This window comes from Macaca fascicularis, chromosome 11, assembly GCF_037993035.2.
Source record: "Macaca fascicularis isolate 582-1 chromosome 11, T2T-MFA8v1.1".
Classification (NCBI taxonomy): Eukaryota; Metazoa; Chordata; class Mammalia; order Primates; family Cercopithecidae; genus Macaca; species Macaca fascicularis.
This window is the reverse complement of record NC_088385.1, coordinates 50,541,426-50,561,195: the sequence shown is the minus strand read 5'-3', so window position 1 is coordinate 50,561,195 and position 19,770 is coordinate 50,541,426. Positions and strand designations below refer to the sequence as shown.

At 38.1% G+C, this 19,770-nt stretch overlaps 1 protein-coding gene across 5 annotated transcripts in view; it reads right to left on the bottom strand.

The window, feature by feature from the left end:
- TMEM117 (transmembrane protein 117) overlaps positions 1 to 19,770 on the bottom strand; it is a 570,487-nt gene that overhangs the window by 464,040 nt on the left and 86,677 nt on the right. For all 5 annotated transcript variants that reach the window (XM_074006659.1, XM_015430765.3, XM_005570622.4 and 2 more), the window contains exon 3: positions 4,474 to 4,606. Coding sequence is in view for 4 of the 5 variants with exons in the window: in XM_015430765.3 (XP_015286251.2) it covers positions 4,474 to 4,606 (133 nt within the window). In the remaining variant the exon portion in view is untranslated. The remainder of the gene's footprint in view (positions 1 to 4,473; positions 4,607 to 19,770) is intronic.

Sequence of the window (19,770 nt, the reverse complement as noted above, 5' to 3'; positions counted from 1 at the left end):
ATGTTTTCCACTTCACCCCCCGCTCCCACTGTAGCCCTTTGCAGGACCATCTGTGTGGAAACTTCTATTTTCAATTAATATGAGCCAAATCCTTGTTTCTGGTCCCTACATAAAGGTTAAAATTCAAGTGCCTAAGTCAACTCCACTGAGCATCTGAGTTCATCTATCAGTTCATAGTCTTACTGCCCCAGTTTTCAGATCCTTCTGCATTTTTGTCCTCTGGGATTTTTCCTGACCTTTGGGTAAACTCAGCTACGCATTTCAAAGGAGTATACCGAGTTGCTTCATCTCTTCCAGCTGTTCTAAAGATTTTGTAGTAGGCAAGGCTTCAGGTTACCTAGTCTGCCACCTTGTAAAAAAAAAAAAAAAGAAGAAGTTCCTCATAAAATGGCTAGATGCAAAACTATGCCCAGGATCAGCACCTTCTCCACGCAGAACCCTCAACATTTATAAAATGATGAGTTTAGTTACATCTTGGTGACTTAAAGAATAAATGAGGTTACAATAAGAAGCACTTTAGTGGTGTAAGGAACTGAGGTGCAGAAAGAGAGTCAAATTTGGGACAAGTTTTTTCCTCGTGGTGCTACAAATACGGATTGTTCGAGTCTTGATCCTTTTTAGCTCAACCAGCTAACTTACCTCTTTCCCTCTCCATCTGACTGCCTTTCAGCTTGGCTCCCTAGAGATGTCTAAAGCCATAAGAGTTAGTGCATACTTCAGGGAATCCACTGTAATGAGGAAAACAGGAGCCAGGCAACTCTGGGCTAAAAACTCTTGAAGTTCTGGTCTAGATAAACCTAGGGATTTTTTTCTCTATAGTGAGAGATCATGAGACCCCAGCTTAGATTAAATTTATACCCATTCCTAAAATTGGCACACCTGCACAAAAAACGCAGACCAGTCTAAGAAAACTTCTTCTTCCCCTTGGAAACCCTACAGTCACTCATCATTCATTCTAGTCCTGAACTCCTCCAGTTTGGAAAGGAATCCTAAAATACATTAACACAGATCTAGCCACCATAGGAAATTCTTGAAACCCTTTTGGAAATAATTCTAGGCCAATATTCCTAGAGAGACTCATAAACAAAGAAACATTGGACTCCCCACAAATTCAGTGTAATGCAAATGAGATTCAGTGTAAAGAATCCTGAATTCCTCTCTAGTACCAGGAATCCTCTGATATAAAACCAGTTATTTGTCATGTCTGTGTGCCCACTGTCCTTACTGCACTCTCTGGCTCCATTATTCCCTGTGCTACATGGGATGAAGCAATACCTCAGAAAACCTGGAGTGTACTAGGACAACCCCAATAGCACAGTTGTATCCAATTGCTCTAAGAACTGATTTTCCTCCAAGTTTACACTCCTATTGCAATGTGCTCACTTGATCAAATGATGTGTGTCATAAAAGTTAATAATACATCTTTTATAAATGGTGATTTAATTTTTATTTTTTATTTTTCTTTTCAGAGGCAGAGTCTTATTGTTTCACCTAGGCTGGAGTGCAGTGACACAATCATAACTCACTGTAACCTGGAAATCCCAAGCTCAAGCAATCCTCCTGCCTTAGCTTTCCAAGTAGCTAGGACTACAGGGCGTGCCATCACCCCCAGCTAAGTTTTGTATTTTCTGTAAGAGACAAAGTCTCTGTTGCCCAGACTGGTCTCAAACTTCTAGCCTTAAATGATCCTGCTGCCTCAGCCTCCCAAAGCACTGGGATTATAGGCATAAGTCACCATGCTCAGCCTTGATTTATTTTTTCTGCAGAATTAAACCATTTGTCCCTTGCTATGAATTTTTCTAAAATGTGGCACCTTTAATATATCCTCTCAGTAAAAGATGTTTTCCTATGAAGATGAGGCATAATGATGAAGAGTTCAACAGTTACATAAAACTCTGTAAGACTGTATTTAGTCTGAGAATAAAAAAGACCACTTTCAATTTTAGTTAGGCTACACATAAACTGTAGGCTAACTATTCTCTTATTTCCTAAGCATACCTCCTGCTTCTTTCAATTGTCGAATTCTGCTTGAATAACAAAATACAGAGAAAGGCTAATAGACATCTGGTGAATGAGTAACAGGGTCAACCATCAATCAGACCTGTGTTCTTTAAACAATAAAGTGGCAAAACCTCTCTAGTCCTCGGTTTCTTGATCTGCAAAATGGAGATAATAATAACTCCTATTCCACGGAGTAATTGAGAGATGTAATTGAGATAATTCATGCCTGGTGTAAATGCTCAACAACTATTAGCTCTCATTTTATTTCCAGCTATTGAGTGCTTTATAGAGTACAAGGAATTATTTATTGCATTTAATTTATTTATTTCAAATCTGTTCCCTTCCTCAAAATAAGCATTTCCAGTTAGCACAGGCCTCATTAGCTCCAGATAAAAAAACAAGCAGAATTATATCAAAAGTCAGCTTCTTAGCAAAAGATATATTTTATATATTATATAATGTATTATTTCCAGCAATTGCTTTTAAAATGTAGTTTTCACATAGGTTCCTTCTCCTTCTGCTCTCAGTGCTTTGAGTACAAAAAAACTCACAGAGAAACCTTTGGCTGTGTTAGGTAACTCCAACCACTACCCATTCTAGTATTACAGGCACTGCTCCAAGGCTGAGACATATTCTGACGAGCCATAGGTGAGAGCCTTCAAAATAGACGTGTTATTAAAACTATCATTCTAAGTCCAAGAAATAATTACAAAGTATTTTAATAACTTTCTAGAGCCTGAACATTTTCTCTCAAATCACATTCTTGAATTTATCACTTGTTAGTATAAACTAAAATATGAAACATGTGAATGTATTTTTCCCTTTGCTATTCATCTCCTTTAGTGAGGGAAAAACAATGAAATTCTAAATGAGCTTCCCTCTCAGTACTGAACAATGGTGGCCAAAATCTATATGTAACATCAAAACAGTTCCCTGTTTCCCATGGAACTGGACAACAATCCTGCCTAGCCTACATTTAGAAGAAAAGGATGTTACCTAGCTTTCTGATCTATTGGGGAAAACAGATCAAAATCTTTCTCAGTAACTATTTCAACACACAACAAATACCTAAAGTGGTTTATTATTGTCACAAATCTAATTTTAATACTAAGCCAATCTCCTTATATTCTGGCCTCAAAACTTACGGAGAGCAGGCCAGACGCAGTGGCTCACGCCTGTAATCCCAGCACTTTGGGAGGCCAAGGCAGATGGATCACCTGAAGTCAGGAGTTCAAGACCAGCCTGACCAACACAGTGAAATCCCATCTCTACTAAAAAATACAAAAATTAGCCAGGCGTGGTTGCAGGCACCTATAATCTCAGCTACTTGGGAGGCTGAGTAGGAGAACTGCTGTAACCCGGGAGGCAGAGGTTGCAGTGAGTGAGCCAAAATCGTATCATTGCACCCCAGCCCTGACCGACAACAGCGAGATTCTGTCAAAAAAAAAACAGAAACAAAACAAAACAAACAAACAAACAAAGTTACTGAGAACAAACCAAGAGGAAATTATACTAAAAGATCAATCCTTGTGTTTCATTATATGATGAAAGAAAGAAGTGAAGAAACTTAGAAAAATTATACAACTACTTGTTAGCACATCGTCATGCCTTACTGATTTGATAAGTATATATCACAAGCTAGGAGTTAATACAGGGTGGCCCACTTAATTTTTTTTTTTTTTTTTTTTTTTTTTTTTTTGAGAAGGAGTCTTGCTTTGTTGCCAGGCTAGAGTGCAGTGGCACAATCTTGGCTCACTGCAACCTCTGCTTCCCGGGTTCAAGCGATTCTCCTGCCTCAGCCTCCCAAGTAGCTGGGACTAGAGGCCCACACCACCACACCTAGCTAATCTTTGTATTTTTAGTAGAGATGGAGTTTCATCACGTTGGCCAGGATGTTCTCGATCTCCTGACCTTGTGATCTGCCCACTTCAGCCTCCCAAAGTGCTAGGATTACAAGCATGAGCCACCACGCCCAGCTGTGGCCCACTTTTAAAACAACCTATTAATAACAAAAGTCTCTCTCTCACAGGACTGTCAAGAGAGTTAAAGAAAATGCCTCCTGTACCAAACACTTTTATTTAGCCAGGCATTGCAGACCAATGAAATTGCAAACCTGGAAACCTTCATCTTAGCCCCACTCTATGAATCATTTGAATATATGCAAATCAATAAGATTTCCTGAGTCTTATACCCGCTTGTCAGTATAATGAAATTAGTACCTGCCCTCCCACCACCCTCTACAAAAGTCCTAAAGGATAAAGAACAAAATCTAAATATTGTAATGCAGTATACGCTTCCTGGAAAAAAAAAAAAACTTTAATGTCTTAGTTAAGAAAAATACACAAAATACTCCTTCTTCTTAGGGCAGAATATTTGTAAAGCAGACAGACTACTATAAGCTAAAAAATTCTTAAATTATTTTGAGTTTCAAACACAACACTCACCACAGTAGAAAGGGGAAATATAACCTACCCCATGTTTCCATCCATCAGAAGAATCGTGTTGTATATGTGAGAAAATATGAAGAGAAAGAGAATTGTGCTGAAGAACATTGTCATCCATGACCCATGATCCTCTCGAAACATTTTTAATCGGAGCAACTGACCTGAAATACAAATATTATTAAATATTAATGTACATTGTAACTCAAAATTCATGGATCTTTGCTTTATTTTTATGAATCTCTATTGTCTCATTATATTCTGAAGTCTTTGCCATAGGACTGCCTTATGAGTAAAGCCACAATACAATGTTCTTTTTGCTCTTTTGTAAATAAATGATCATAAATAAAGTCCAAGACGATCCTCATATCACATATCATCCTAGAGTAAATAGTACTAATCCAAGAATCTAGTGTTCAGAGATAGTACATTATGCTAGCATGAAAACAAGATGAACTACAGCCCTACTTAGCTGCTACTTTTTATTTTACAAATATGTTTTTGGTTCACACTGAAACTACTTAAGACAAATGGTAAAGTTGCATGAATCCCATATCATTTCCCTTTGCTTCTAAAGATCCATTCCCAATACTGGCCAGATGATAAAACCAAGGCCAACCTTACTTATCAAGTCTAATTGTTTAAGGTACATGAAAACTTGAAAGAAAAAATTAAGTCTCTGTTATAAAACACGCAGCTTAGCCTCACTCTTAACACCCATGCCCCTGTACAAGTACAAATACAAGTGCATATGAGAGGTGACAGTGTATGTGTTAATGAAGCTTGGTGTGGCTCCTGGCAAAACATAATTTTCACCCTGATGACTAAAATTCCATTTATGAAGACAAATGCTAATGTTAGAGAGAATGTTAAGATGCAAACACCTTAAGGAAGAAACATATATTAAGATGAACACTAAAGTAAAAACTACTAATATAATTCCACCAGAGAAATGTTTTGATTTATGGTAAAGAGAAATGATGGCACTAGTACCCTGAAAGATGAGGAAGGTGAAAAACCTTGGGAGTAAGAAAGATGTGAGCATAGGTCACCCTAGCTTCTCCCGAGATAAACTGTGTCTATTTTACTTACCTCTCTTCCTAAGAATAATAATGGAGATGACGTGCATACAGGCACTACAATTAAAATAGAATAGACCTGAATCTTACAATAAAATTTCTTACTATTCCCTTTTTTAATGATATGCCAGTTATGAAATATATGTATGTATTTCTACCTGGAAATTATCTCTCTAGGGACAAACAGTATCTCTCACATATCTCACTGAGCACAGGAAGAAACACTCTTTTAAGATTTAACTATTGAACTTTTCCTTATATCTCACCTTTATGAAAATAGCACTTTAGATTTCATTTGGAAACCAGGCTAACAGAAACATTATCCTAGCTAAAACTTTAGATGGAGGCTAAAAAAAGGGGGGGAAGAGATTTGATTACATCATGCCATGGATTCTTGGCCTACACAAGAGAAGCAAAGGTTAAAACTGAAAGTCAGGGAGAATGTGACTGTATAACTAAAAGAAGAATGTGGAAAACCTTCTACTAAAACAAATGATACTAGCCCCATAAATTATAAGATCATAGAACCTGCTGATTAATTTAATCAATGATTATGAAAAGCCAGGGATTTTCAAGCTTCCACACAACATACTGACAAGAATATTGTAAAAACATATTAACAACAGAGTGCTTGAGAGTAAAATCACGTGCCACAAATATCTTACACTATAAGGAATATTTTTTAATTCATTGAACAAATATTTAATACATGCCTATTACATGCCAGACACAGTTGTAAGTGCTGGAGATTCAACTGTAAGCAATGCAGGACAGTGCTTGAAGTCAATTATCATTTGAGTATTTAATGGAATTGTGACCTTACTTTGGACTCATGGACTCTTTGTTCAGGGGTCCCTTTTCTGCAAGTCCTTTCAGCTTTAGACCAAGACCTATTTATTTAATTCAGCAGTTGATAATGAAGCACTTCAAAGACCGGCAATTAGAGTTCCTTTAAGATTTAAATGTGAATTTCTTTCTTAACATACGTGTGTGTCAAAAAAATTCACTAACAAATAAACTTTAAAAGTCAAATAATAATGCTGGTGATTTAACAGTGCTTTGCAAATAAAACATTGTGGACTAACTGTACACAGGTGGAAATAATACAAAGTTAGCAAAAAGAGAGATGTGGCAGTACCGTTTATGCTGTCATTGCCAAGCTCATCGTCTACCACTAATTTCAGCCATTAGTGTCATTAGAACAAAATGGTAGGTTAACATGACTTGAAATTCATTCAAAGACAACAAGAAAAGTGCTGCAAAATATTAAGTCCAGAACTAGTATGACCCAAGTGTTGAGTCGCATTGTATTATAAAAATTTCCCATAAACTACTTAAAGGTTAACTCAATAAGCAACCCTCAAATGTTAAGAAACATATACACACAAGGACTGCCCTCAGCTCACTGTTCTCACAAAGGACTTCTCCCATGCAATGTAATCAGACCAAGAACCTTGGAACTACCTGAGGATGTCAGATGGAAATACATTGTCTCTGCCCTTTAGGGTGACTATATATGTGGTTTGCCTGGGACAGTAGTGGTTTATAATTGTTGTCCTGCATAAGTATTAATAGTAACCCCTTCCTTTCTTAAGTATGCTTGTTTGGAAGATAAATTATGTGCCACTTTTCCTATAGGTCTATAGGTCCAAGAATTCAGAATTTTATGACTTTCTTTTAGAGGAGTTTCAGGAGACAACCAAGTGACAACAATCCTTACAGGCCAATAGAAGTGAAAAACATCACTAAGAGGGATACATTTCTGACATGGTCAAAAATGATTATTTGAATCACAGATATACTAATATTTGTAAATCTGAGTGTGTATTTATTTTATTAATAAGATCCATCTTGCAGTATATAGACTGTCACCTTCAATACAGTCAAAAAATTAGAAAATATAGCTTAGAACAATCAAAAGCATTAACGTGGGACACAAACCTGCATATGTGAAGAAGGAGAGGGTGGGAGGGCACAGAAATTGATGATTATGAATGTTGGCTAAAGTCAGATGAAATGGCCTAGAACTTCAGAATGTTTTCCGGAAATACAGTAGGTTTAGGAACACTAAGATGTCATAAAATTCTAACGATATAAAAGCACATTTAAATGTGTATGTAAGGGGCCGGGTATGGTGGCTCATGCCTGTAATCCCAGGACTTTGGAAGGCCCAGGCGGGAGGATCACCTGAGTTCAGGAGTTCGAGATCAACCTGGCTAACATGGTGAAATCCCATTTCTACTAAAAATACAAAACAAATTAGCCAGGCGTGGTGGCGCGTGCCTGTAATTCCAGCTACTTGGGAGGTTGAGGCAGAAGAATCGCTTGAACCTGGGAGCTGGAGGTTGCAGTCAGCCAAGATCGCGCCATTGCGCTCCAGCGTGGGCCACAAGAGCAAAACTCTGTCTCAAAAAAAAACGAAAACAAACAAAAAAAAAGTGTATATAAAATGAACCTATGTATGTTGTGGAAAATAGAGGCAGACAATTGTGATAGGGAGAATTATGGAGAAACTACTCGGTTTCTTGGCCTTTTTGCTGCTGTGTTCTCTTCACCAAAAGAATGGAAAGAAGATTTTCCTTTCTACCACACTGCCAGACTTTTTTTATTGAGAGTTCTAGGTCCCTTTTCTTTAGGAGTGATTTTCATATGGAGACCTGTGCAAAGAAATACACTACACAGTCTCAGAGGAGGAGAAGTGTTTGTGTTTCCAGGTAGGAGATGTGGGGAGCTCTACCTCTGGAAGATTGTTAAAGCAGGGTTCAGATAGACGGAGGGCTTCTGGGTTCATAAAGAATACAAGGATTTAGGTCTCCAAGGTGGCAGAGCCTCATTTGGGGATGACCACATGGATATTGGTGAAGGCCAAGGTATCAAGGGTCATGATGACACATTTTGGCTCTGTGTCCCCACTCAAATCTCACCTTGAATTGTAATAATTCCCAAGTGTTGTAGGAGGTCCCAGTGAGAGGTAATTGAATCATGGAGGCGAATCTTTCCTGTGCTGTTCTTGTGGTAGTGTGTAAGTCTCATGACAGCTGACGGTTTTATTAATGGGAATTCCTCTACACAAGCTTTCTCTTGCCTGCCACCATGCAAGATGTGACTTTGCTCCTCCTTTGCCTTCTGCCATGATTGTGAGGCCTTCCCAGTCATGTGGAATTGTGAGTCGATTAAATCTCTTTCCTTTATAAATTACCTAGTCTTAGGCAAGTCTTTATTAGCAGCATGAGAACAGACTAATACACATGGCTTTGGAAGTCTGAGTTATCAACCTAAGCTAGTCCCAGGGGAATGGTGCCAGTAGGGCAGCCACCCACCTCTATTAGGCACACAATGACTTGAGTAGATCCCAGGCACCTCAGAGTCATTGTGCCCAAGTAGTAGAAAACCATTACTGAAGTAGCAGTAGGAGAAGGGGTAGAGAAGTAAAAACAAGCTGAAGGAGTCTTTTCAGTATGTGTAGCCCTGGAACTTCTGCAAAACCTTGGTGATAGAAAAGGTGATTTGAAATATTATTAATATTGGACTCTCTGCTTACCTTGGTAAGCAAAAACTCAGAATAAGATTTAATTTAGACGAAAAAGTATGGCATTACACATAAGACTCTGACTAGGAAATAAAAAAGGACAAATGAAGGGATTCATTCAAGAGGACTCCAAACTGAAATTAACACTACTGTCCATTAAGTCTTCTGCTCTAAAACCTATATATGATTTGACCCACACATATATACAAGAAACAAATAGAATCTGCAATTACTTAAAGGAGTATATTTAGTTTGTTGGAGTCAAAAGATATAATAGGCAAAAAATCAGCATAGCAGGCATTCCGCATATCAGTAAGAATATTCCTGTTGCAAATAACAAAAGCAAAAACAAAACCGAAACTTCAACTAAAACTAGGTTAAATTATAAGGATTCTTTATTGGCTTCCTTCTCACAATTTCTTTTTTTTCTAGCCCTGGCTAGAGTGCAATGGCACAGTCTTGGCTCACTGCAACCTCCGCCTCCAGGGCTCAAGTGATTCTCCTAGCTCAGCCTCTGGAGTAGCTGGGATTACAGGCACATGCCACCACGCCTGGTTACTTTTTGTATTTTCAGTAGAGATGGGGGTTCACCATGTTGGCTAGGCTGGTCTCAAACTCCTGACCTCAGGTGATCCATCCACCTCGGCCTCCCAAAGTGCTGGGATTACAGGCATAAGCCACTGCATCCTGCCTCTTCTCACATTTTCCATCTTTTTTTCTCATGTCTGTTCTCAAAATAAAACAATTTTTGCATACAACAGATATTATAGATATTCAGGAAATAATGTAGATCTAGTTTACCTAAAGCAATAGAATCACTTCAAGCAAGACCTGATCCAGCACTCAGACAATATTATCAAGGCTTGATTAACCTCTATTTCCCAGCTCAGTTTCCTCAGTGTGGCATCTCATCCTAGCTGATTCCCATTACTTTCTCCCCCAAGACACATGCACACACCCTTTGTTGTCCCAAGATGACCATAAGAACCTGAGGGCTGCTTCTTCATTGTTGTCCACGTATGAAAAGATAATGCTTTTGCCCTAGCATTTCTAGAGAAAATTATGAGATTCATTCTATTTGTGCTCATTTGGGTCCTGAACCAATTACCCTAGGCAGAGTTATGAAAAGCAATCTAACTAAGTCTTAGGATTAGCTAGGCCTATGCCACCTGCTCTACTCCTACAGCCAGATGAAATTAATTCCCTAGCACCACCTTGACCCCAAATGCAAGTTAAGTTTGGCAAACATGGTATTGAAGAGGGGAGAGCAACAAACAAAAGGCCTCTGGGTCCCTGAGTCACTGCTTGGAACACAGGTGCCTGCCATGTCTTGGGCTTTATGTGAATGAGAAATTCAGCTGGTCTGCAGTCATTATACATTTTGGAGATCTGTATTACTGCAGCTACCATTATCTTACTGGATCAAAGATGACTGATGGAAAGAGGCCCACAGAAGGCAAGAAAAAATGGGGTTTAAATGGCCCACATGAAGTCTTTATTTCCTTTATCTTTCTTTACATCCCTAGTTCTCAGCATAACACATAATAAAATATTTTCACTGAATGAAATACTGATGAGAAGATTCTAGAAAGAAAATTAAGACCTGCACTCAAGTCCTCCAAAAGAAAAATTCTACAAGTAAAATAGGAAGAAAACACAACTTGCTGGCAACGATGTACTGTTACCTCTCAGTCTGCTCAACCACAGAAGTCCTAACGAATACAGTAGGAGTGGGATGCAGCTCCTTCTTCACATATTTTTTCTTTTTTCTTCTCTTGTCCCACTGATCTCAAAATCCACACCACTACCTTGCTGACACTATACCTGCTAACCTAGAGGCTTTGGTCATACAAAGAAAATAGCCATTCTATATCGTTCCTCTGTGCTCTTGTAATGTTTAACCAGGCCTTTTACTTAAAGAATTCCAGAAACTGGCCTTAGGAGATCCAAACATCCAACCAAGGTTGTGGGGTGTCCCACCTTGAGAAGGAAGGCTAAACAGCTGATTTATAGCCTTGTTGCCCCCAGCCAGACCACTAGGTGGCCCATTACCTCAAACCATCACAACCAGATATGCTGTCCTGCATACCCTAGCCCTCACATGCTCTACCCAGCCCAGCCTGCACACCCTCCCCTTGATGTCAGTTCCTGCACATTGCCTAATAAAAAATCCCTACGGCTCTTTTCAGGGAGCCAGCCAGAGAATTCTTATACCTCCACTGTCTCCCTTGAGCTTGAGCACAAGTCCCAAAATAAAGCCTTGTCTGGCTAATCTACTTGGCCTTGTGTAAATGTCTATTACACAACAGCCGAAGAGCCTGTGGTCTATAACACTGAGACCCAAAGATTTGTATACTTTTTGTCTACTATATGTGTGCTACACCTGTCTATAAACTGTAGCACAGTAGAGACCAGATTGATCTTCTTTACCACTATGTCCCCATGGCATAGTACCTGGCACACAGTATGCCTTAAGTTATTTGTCCAATGGATTAAAAAAAAAACATTATATAAATAAATGAACAAACAACATTCCACTGTATGGAATCCTATCTTTCTAGATCTAGGTCCTGTTATACTTGCCCTCTGAGCCCTTCAGTTCTTTAAGTTGCTCTCCTCCCCAACTTTCTCCCCATCTATGAGTCACCTCCTAAATTCTGTTCCCCCCATTTAGCATGAAACTCATCAACACCATATACATTTCTGTATACCCTAGATGTGTCTTACACATCCCCAGCAAACACCCAACTCTGATGTACAGCTACAATTTGTTTTCTCCAATTTTGACTACTGTGGAAAAAAGTTGCACAACACAGTTGATAAGCCACTACATAATCATAATCCAGAGTTTAGTTGCTATCACAGCACTGCACATTAATGCATCAATGCCTTTCCCTGTCCTTGTCAATTCTCTTTCCTATTCTCCTTAATATCTATTTCAAATTGCATCTCAAAGCTCCTACTGAGCCCCTTTCACTCTTAGAATATGACTCTGGTCTCAACCTCAAGAAGACATCCTTGTCATCAAACATTATTTCCCTCAACTTCCTACCTGCTCACATTCATCTACTTACCTACCTTCATGACTATCCTAACTTCCTTCCCTTATTCCTCAAAGGATGCAGTACTCCTCCCAAAGAAGACCCTACTTGTGCCTTTTTAAAACCACAACCCCTCCTCTCTTGGGGGACTTGATCCAGCCATCCTTTCGCTCCTTTGTATATCTGATCTCTCCCTCTCTCCTCATTCTTTTTTCTCCACTTTTGAAGCCTCTTAAGTTGATCCTAAAAATAATGTCCTTGAACTTCCACCCATTCTCCTTGTTTTCTCATCCAGACTTCAAGAAAGAGTAATCTTAATCACACCCACTCACCGAGATCTTACTTGCCTTGCAAACATTCCACTGAAATTGTTCTGGCAAATGCAATGACCTCCACCACTTCCAAATCCAGAATAAATATATTCGTCTTTAACTTGCAAGACATCCTGGCTGCATCTGACCTAACAGTTGTTCTCTGTCTCTTTTCACACTACTTCCTCACGTTCCCTAACACCAAATATGCCATTCTTTTTCTATTTTCCTGCTTTTTCTCAGTCACCATTTTAGGCATCCCTTCTTCCAATTATCATAGAAATAATGATGTGCCATAGTCTGTCCTCAGTCCTTGTCTTCATCATATCACTATATGATTTCATCCTCTCCCATGGTTTCAACATCCAGTACCTCCAGTAGAAACTTTTCCTCCTGAGCTTCACACTGGAAGTCAGCTGCCCACCATAGTCCTAGATATCCTACCAGCAAATCAAACTCAGTAGACAAAAACAAAGCCAAAATCCCTACCCTCTGCCCCAATATACAATATGCCCCTATTTGCAACTTGACCCATCCCATCCCTAAATCTACTCCTACTTCTGACTTTATTATCATTTTCAAAATAACTCAAGGTAGAATTCACTCTTGACTTTTTCTTCCTGTACACCTTCCATTTCAATCAATTGCCCTATCATTTTATGTCCTTACCTCCAAACTCTTCTCTCATAATTTAGGTTCTCACTGTCTCTTGGTAAGACCTACCATTGCAATGCCCTCTTAGCTGGCCTGTCTTACTCCAACCTTTTCCATCTCAAACCCACCCTCCACAGAGCCAGTAAATCTGACTAAAATCACACATGGTAAAATCAAGTCACCCCTTCACTTAAAAAAAAACTTTCAATAATCATAATTTCCCCGTAATACAAAATCCAAGCTCCCTAACATGGTATACAAGGCATGAATTAATTTGACCCATACTTCCCTCTCCTCCCTCACCACTCCCATCGTGTCACTGTTTCCATCAACACTAAGCAGGTTGCACTTTTCTATGCTCATGCTGAACTCTCTGCCTGAGATAATCTTCCTTCTCCACGACTCAACTAACTGCTCTCCTTCCTATAAAGCCTAAAATGCAAGTCAGAAATGATCTCCTCTAGGAAGTTGCCTTCTTTGTTAATACTTCATATCTGGGATTATAGAAAGAGCTTATAGGATGGACTCTCTCAGGAGGTAGTAAGTTCCTTTCAGTGCAGACAAGGAGAAATGGCCCTTGCCAAGCATAGTTTAAAGGGCTGAATTATATGACTTTTAAGATCCAGTCCAATTCCGGGATTTATGATTTGCTTTGTCAGGGAGAGATTAGGTCAAAATCTGCTAATTCAAAAGACTGTTAAATATATATGTGTGTGTGTGTGTGTATGTGTGTGTGTGTATATATGTGTGTATATATATAATATATATAGTCCTTACCCACTAAAAGAAAAAGTATTCCTCCTTATATTTTATCTCTCATTGTATGCTTCTCTAATATATAAAATGAACCTGAAGTTAACACACTGATAACATTCTTTAAAGGCCAACTTAATATTTAACATTTTAAATATTAGAATACTTGACAATAAATGTAATCCCTATTTCTTATGGTTGGAAGAAGAGAATAAAAGATAAAATGAAATTTAATCACAGCAGTTGAAAACTAATTGAAATTCACTTCCAGTCAGACTAAAATAAGTATATTAAGAATGCATCACGTGGCCGGGCGCGGTGGCTCAAGCCTGTAATCCTAGCACTTTGGGAGGCCGAGACGGGCGGATCACAAGGTCAGCAGATCGAGACCATCCTGGTTAACACGGTGAAACACCGTCTCTACTAAAAAATACAAAAAACTAGCCGGGCGAGGTGGCAGGCGCCTGTAGTCCCAGCTACTCGGGAGGCTGAGCCAGGAGAATGGCGTAAACCCGGGAGGCGGAGCTTGCAGTGAGCTGAGATCTGGCCACTGCACTCCAGCCTGGGCGACAGAGCTAGACTCCGACTCAAAAAAAAAAAAAAAGAATGCATCACAAACTTATGTAAATTTATAGTTTATAAAAACATGATATGACTATTTTTGTTTAAATTCACTAACTAAAAACTGGTAACAGAAGCCTGGGCAACATGGCAAAACTTCATCTCTAATACAAAAAATTAACCAGGCATGGTGGAGCACCTGTAGTCCCAGCTACTCCAGAGGTTGAGGTGGGAGAATCAACTGAGCCCAATGAGGTCGAGGCTGCAGTGAGCCATGATCATGCCACTGCATTCCAGCCTGGGTGACAGAGTAAGACTCTGCCTCAAACAAAAAAATAAAAAATGGTAACAGAATAAAAATAACTAAAATATGGGAATTATTCCATGAATGGAACATCAACCAAGTTATCTAACAAACTACACCAGAGTATCATTATGGCAGTTAGGATGGTCTAGTTAGACAAACATGACTTTATACAATAAATGTAAGATCATAAAACTTTTGTACTCTAAGAGTACCATTACATTAATATTCAGATCAAATCTTATTTCAGGGTACAAAGAGAATTTAAAAACATCGAGCAGATGGTTATCATCCCTTATTAGGAATAGGAGCATACTCAAGAAATGTCGGCTATTCTCTGAATTTGACAGAATATCAAACACTGAATATTGAGATACAATCTCATATAATACTAACGAAGATTACAATGTGAAATTCAAAAGAGCTTCTACAAAAAAAGGAAAATAAAAGCATGGTTATAAACAGTATGAATCATAGTGTGTTCAGATCTAAAATTAATGTCAATTTAAGTAAATGTCAATTTCAAAAGTGTGTATATTAAAATAAATATTTAGTAAAATTACTAAACACATGTTGACATAAATTAGTCTCAGTAACACAGTAATAAACCTTCCATTTGAGAGAGTCTGAATATTGTATTTTACTATTACAATTTGGCTCTTTCCATTAAACCATCCTCAAGTTTAACTCAAATTGCTTATTGCTCAACATGAAAAAACATGACTGCAAGAGGAAATAAAGGTATTCATTTATTAGAATCTATTAGTTTTCCTTTTAAGGAAAAGTTAGCCATCAAATAAAAAGAATGCTAAATTAATGCTATATATTACCTTGTAGCCCAAGATAAGATTTATCAGCACACTTAATTTACGCATACATATATTATGTTCTTTAATTTTGATGGAATCAATTTGGCCTATATTTTATTACTAAATGAAATTATATCAAATAGCATTTTTAAGGTCAAAACCCATCAAATACCAGCAATTTGATATCGCTTAACCTAATAAGACATAACTAGCTATGGTAGGTTTAAAATAATTATTTTAGAAACATTATTTCAACATTTAATAATCAAAATTCTTTTAATCTATTTTTATAATTCAAGTAAAAGTAAACATAATATTTTCTGAACCCTTAGAGACTGTCACTATTGAAATTCTGGGCCGCGAGCAGTGGCTCATGCCTGCAATCCCAGTACTTTGGGAGGCTGAAGCAGGCAGATCGCAAGGTCAAGAGTTTGAGACCATCCTGGCCAACATGGTGAAACCCGTCTCTACTAAAAATACAAAAATTAGTTGGGTGTGGTGGCACACACCTGTAGTCCCAGCTACTCGGGAGGCTGAGGCAGGAGAATCGCTTGAACCCAGGAGGCAGAGTTTGCAGTGAGCCGAAATCATGCCACTGAACCCTAGCCTGGCGACAGAGTGAGACTCCATCTCAAAAATAAAAAGAAATTCTGTATTTTGAAATGGGTAATAAGATAGAAAGTATAGTTCCCAATTCTTAAAAATTAACATTACTACCATTATTAAATTCTTACATCTTCACCATTATACTAATACCAATATTAAAGAACAAGAATACTTGACAATTTTAAAATAGGTTTTCCTTTAACTTTAGGCATGATATTAATGCAATTAAGAAGGAAAAGTTAAATTGTCAAGAATAATCCCCTGCAGGCTGATTTCCATGGTCTTAAGCAATCTTGATCAATCACAAGGCGTGGATGCCAAGGCCAAGATTCTGCCACGTCATCCACATTTACAGTATTCCTATTATTTGTACCTATGCATTCAGATCTCTCTGACTCTCCTTTTTATCCTGAATTTGATTTTCATTCACGGCTTTCCAAAAGTCCTCTAAGTCTTACAGAGTGGTGTCTCGTACTTGAAAATGTGCTATTGTCTCTACACATTCCATTTATAGAGTTACTAAAACATATTAACTCGTAAGATACAAGTTTAAATGACAGATTAGGAGTATCAAAGAGAGGCGCTAATTATAAGTTGCTATGCTTTTTAATCCCCTAGTAATATCCAAGAATAATGTATTTCAACTCCTTTGATTAATAAATGAGAAAGCTGAGGTATGAGTAGTTCAAATAACCCACCAATGGTCACACAACAGTTTGAAGGCAGAGTCCAGGATTCTTTTGATGTACTTTAAGGTGAGTTAGGACAAATCTATCAATCATTATTTCTTTTAAGCCAAGTGTAAGGATCTTTTAGACAATTTTCCAATAATTATCCAAGCCCAAGTTAAAGTAGAATCAAAAGAACAGGATACAGGAATCACTTTGGTGATCACCATCAAAAAGGGTATTTGAAAGGTGTTCAAACAAAAAGTATCCAGTTCTGGGGGAAAAAAAAAAAAAAACCTTATTTAATGAAATCAGAGCAAAGTAAATCTGACTACCAAAGAATTTTTATGAAAAATCTAACAAAGTTATTTTATATAAATTCTTAAATGAGGCAGCCATTTTCTCTGTTTTATCTAGACTCCTACGATTTAAAACATCTAGAAATAATATAATTTTAAACACCACAGGCTTTTGTATTAATGATAGTAACTCATATGGCAAATTCTTAATTCTAACTATGTGCCTGGCCATTGCTGTGTACTGTAAATATGATGGTAATTAGGGGAAACACAACAAACACAGATTTTCATGCACATCAAAAGGGCTAGAGGCAAGAGTCAGCTAAAATTTAAAGAGTACCAGTAAGCAAACTTAAAATCTAGCGTTATTTTCAGACCAGACACCCATAAAAACGCTGAGAAAATAAAATAAAAGTAAGCTCAAGGACACTGCAAGGTAGAGACGTCAAGCCTGGGTCTCCCAGCATAAATCAGGATCCTTCAAAGAATGTAAAGTTGTCCTTAAACTATAGTTATCTATTGGATTCCAAATTTGGCAAATGTGAATACTCTCTAGAGAACAACAAGCTTTATTTAAACCCTCAGAATTTAGACAGATTATTAAAATATGAGTTCAAAATAAAAACTCACTAAACTCAAAAAGAAGTGTTACCATGAGTGAGAGTTGATAGAAATAGCAAATAAAACTTTAGACAATACAAGAACTTTAAATATTGAAATCACCAAATGTAGGCTGGGCACGGGGGCTCATGCCTGTAATCCCAGCACTTTGGGAGGCCGAGGCAGGTGGATCACAAGGTCAGGAGATTGAGACCATCCTGGCTAACACGGTGAAATCCAGTCTCTACTAAAATATACAAAAAATTAGCCGGGCATGGTGGTGGGCGCCTGTAGTCCCAGCTACTCAGGAGGCTAAGGCAGGAAAATGGCGTGAACAGGAGGCGGAGCTTGCCGTGAGCCAAGATCGAGCCATTGTACTCCAATCTGGGCAACAGAGCAAGACTCCATCCCAAAAAAAAAAAAAAAAAAAATTACCAAATGTAAAGTATTTGAAATCTGCTATGTCTCAATATAACACATGGGCATTTCTCTACCCTCTGAAACATATGGAACATAGTTATGTTTTGATATCATTGTTACTAACTATATCAACAGTATCATTTCTGGGCTCTTCTTTTGACTTATTTTTCTTCTGGATTATGGGTCATATTTTACTGCATCTTTGTGTGTCTGGTAATTTTTGACTGGATGCCAGACATTGTGAATTTTCACCTTCATGGGTACAGGATATTTTTGTATGCCTGTAATTACTCTTGAGTTTTGTTCTTGGATGCATTTAACTTGGAAATAGTTTGATGCTACTGAATATTTCTATTAAACTTTGTTAGGTAGCAGGAGCCTTCAGGGTTAATTTTGCCCCACTTCCACCATTCTGAGTACTCTACCTGATGGCACATAAATGACAAGATTTTGTGGTTTTGCCTTGTAGGGACACAAACTTTTCTTAGCCCTGTGTAAGCTCTAAGAATTTTTACTGTGTTCCTTTTGAGTGATACTTTCCCCAGCTCTGGGTGGTTTCTCGCATCCCTGTGGGTGATCATTACTCAGTGAAGACTCAAGAGGCATCTTCAGATCTCTAGGGTTATTCCATTGTGCTGTCTTTTTCACTCTGGTACTGTGCTGTCTTTTCCACTCTGGTACTCTGCCATATGAAATAGCTGTCTTGGTCTCCCCACACACCCAACTCTATCTCCTCAATTCAGGAAGACGCTGGCCTCTGCCTGATTTCCTTCTTCCTGCAATGAGGCCAAAAAACTCTCCAGGAAGTAAGCTGTAGTAACTGCAGGACTTATTTATCTTAAAAGACAAAAAAGATCTTAAAATCAGACAGTAAAGACAGATTATTTGAAATGAACAATAATTATACTGATCTCTTCCCAACAGCAACAATGGATGTCATAAGACAGTGCCTCAAACTGCTCAGAGAAAATAACTATCAACCTATAGCTGTGTACCTAGCAAGTGTATTTATCATAATGAAGGCCACTGTTTGAAGGCATCAAAAAGCAAGCAAGGCAGGCAAGACTTGAAAGGCCAAGATCACTAAGGAAAGAAAATGCACTTAGATGAGCCAAATTTATTGCATCTTTTTCCCCTTGGGAGATTTGCTGATTTTCAGTGTCATAGAGACCATATGGAAAACTGTGGCTTAGAGCTTAAGGCAGTGTCAATGGACCAGAGATAAAAAATTGAAATTCATGTCTACAAATGCAATCAGGACATGAAAGACCAAAATACCAGAAGAAAAAGGAAACTCAGAAAGTGACCCAAAATTCTAACACAATTTCCCATAGATCATTTGCTGACACCTACTAAACTATATAGGTGAGAGGTAAGATCAAGCAGAGAACTGCTGATAAGTGAAAAAAACTAAGCATAAATTTTAGTCTCACGATGCTGAGTAAACAAAAATTAGAATTCAGGGAACATCAAAGTAGAAGAATTCTGGGCAGAGTTCAGGCTTTAGGATGTGATATATGAAAGGCAATATCATAGGAGTAAGGACAAATCAGAAACAGATCAAACCAAAGAAAGCCTGAAACCCAGTATCTACAAACTAGAAGAAAACAAAATTTTCTCTAGGTAAGACTGTATCATCATGAATCTCTACAATTCTTTAGCTATTATCTCTAACACTCAATTTTTAAAATTAG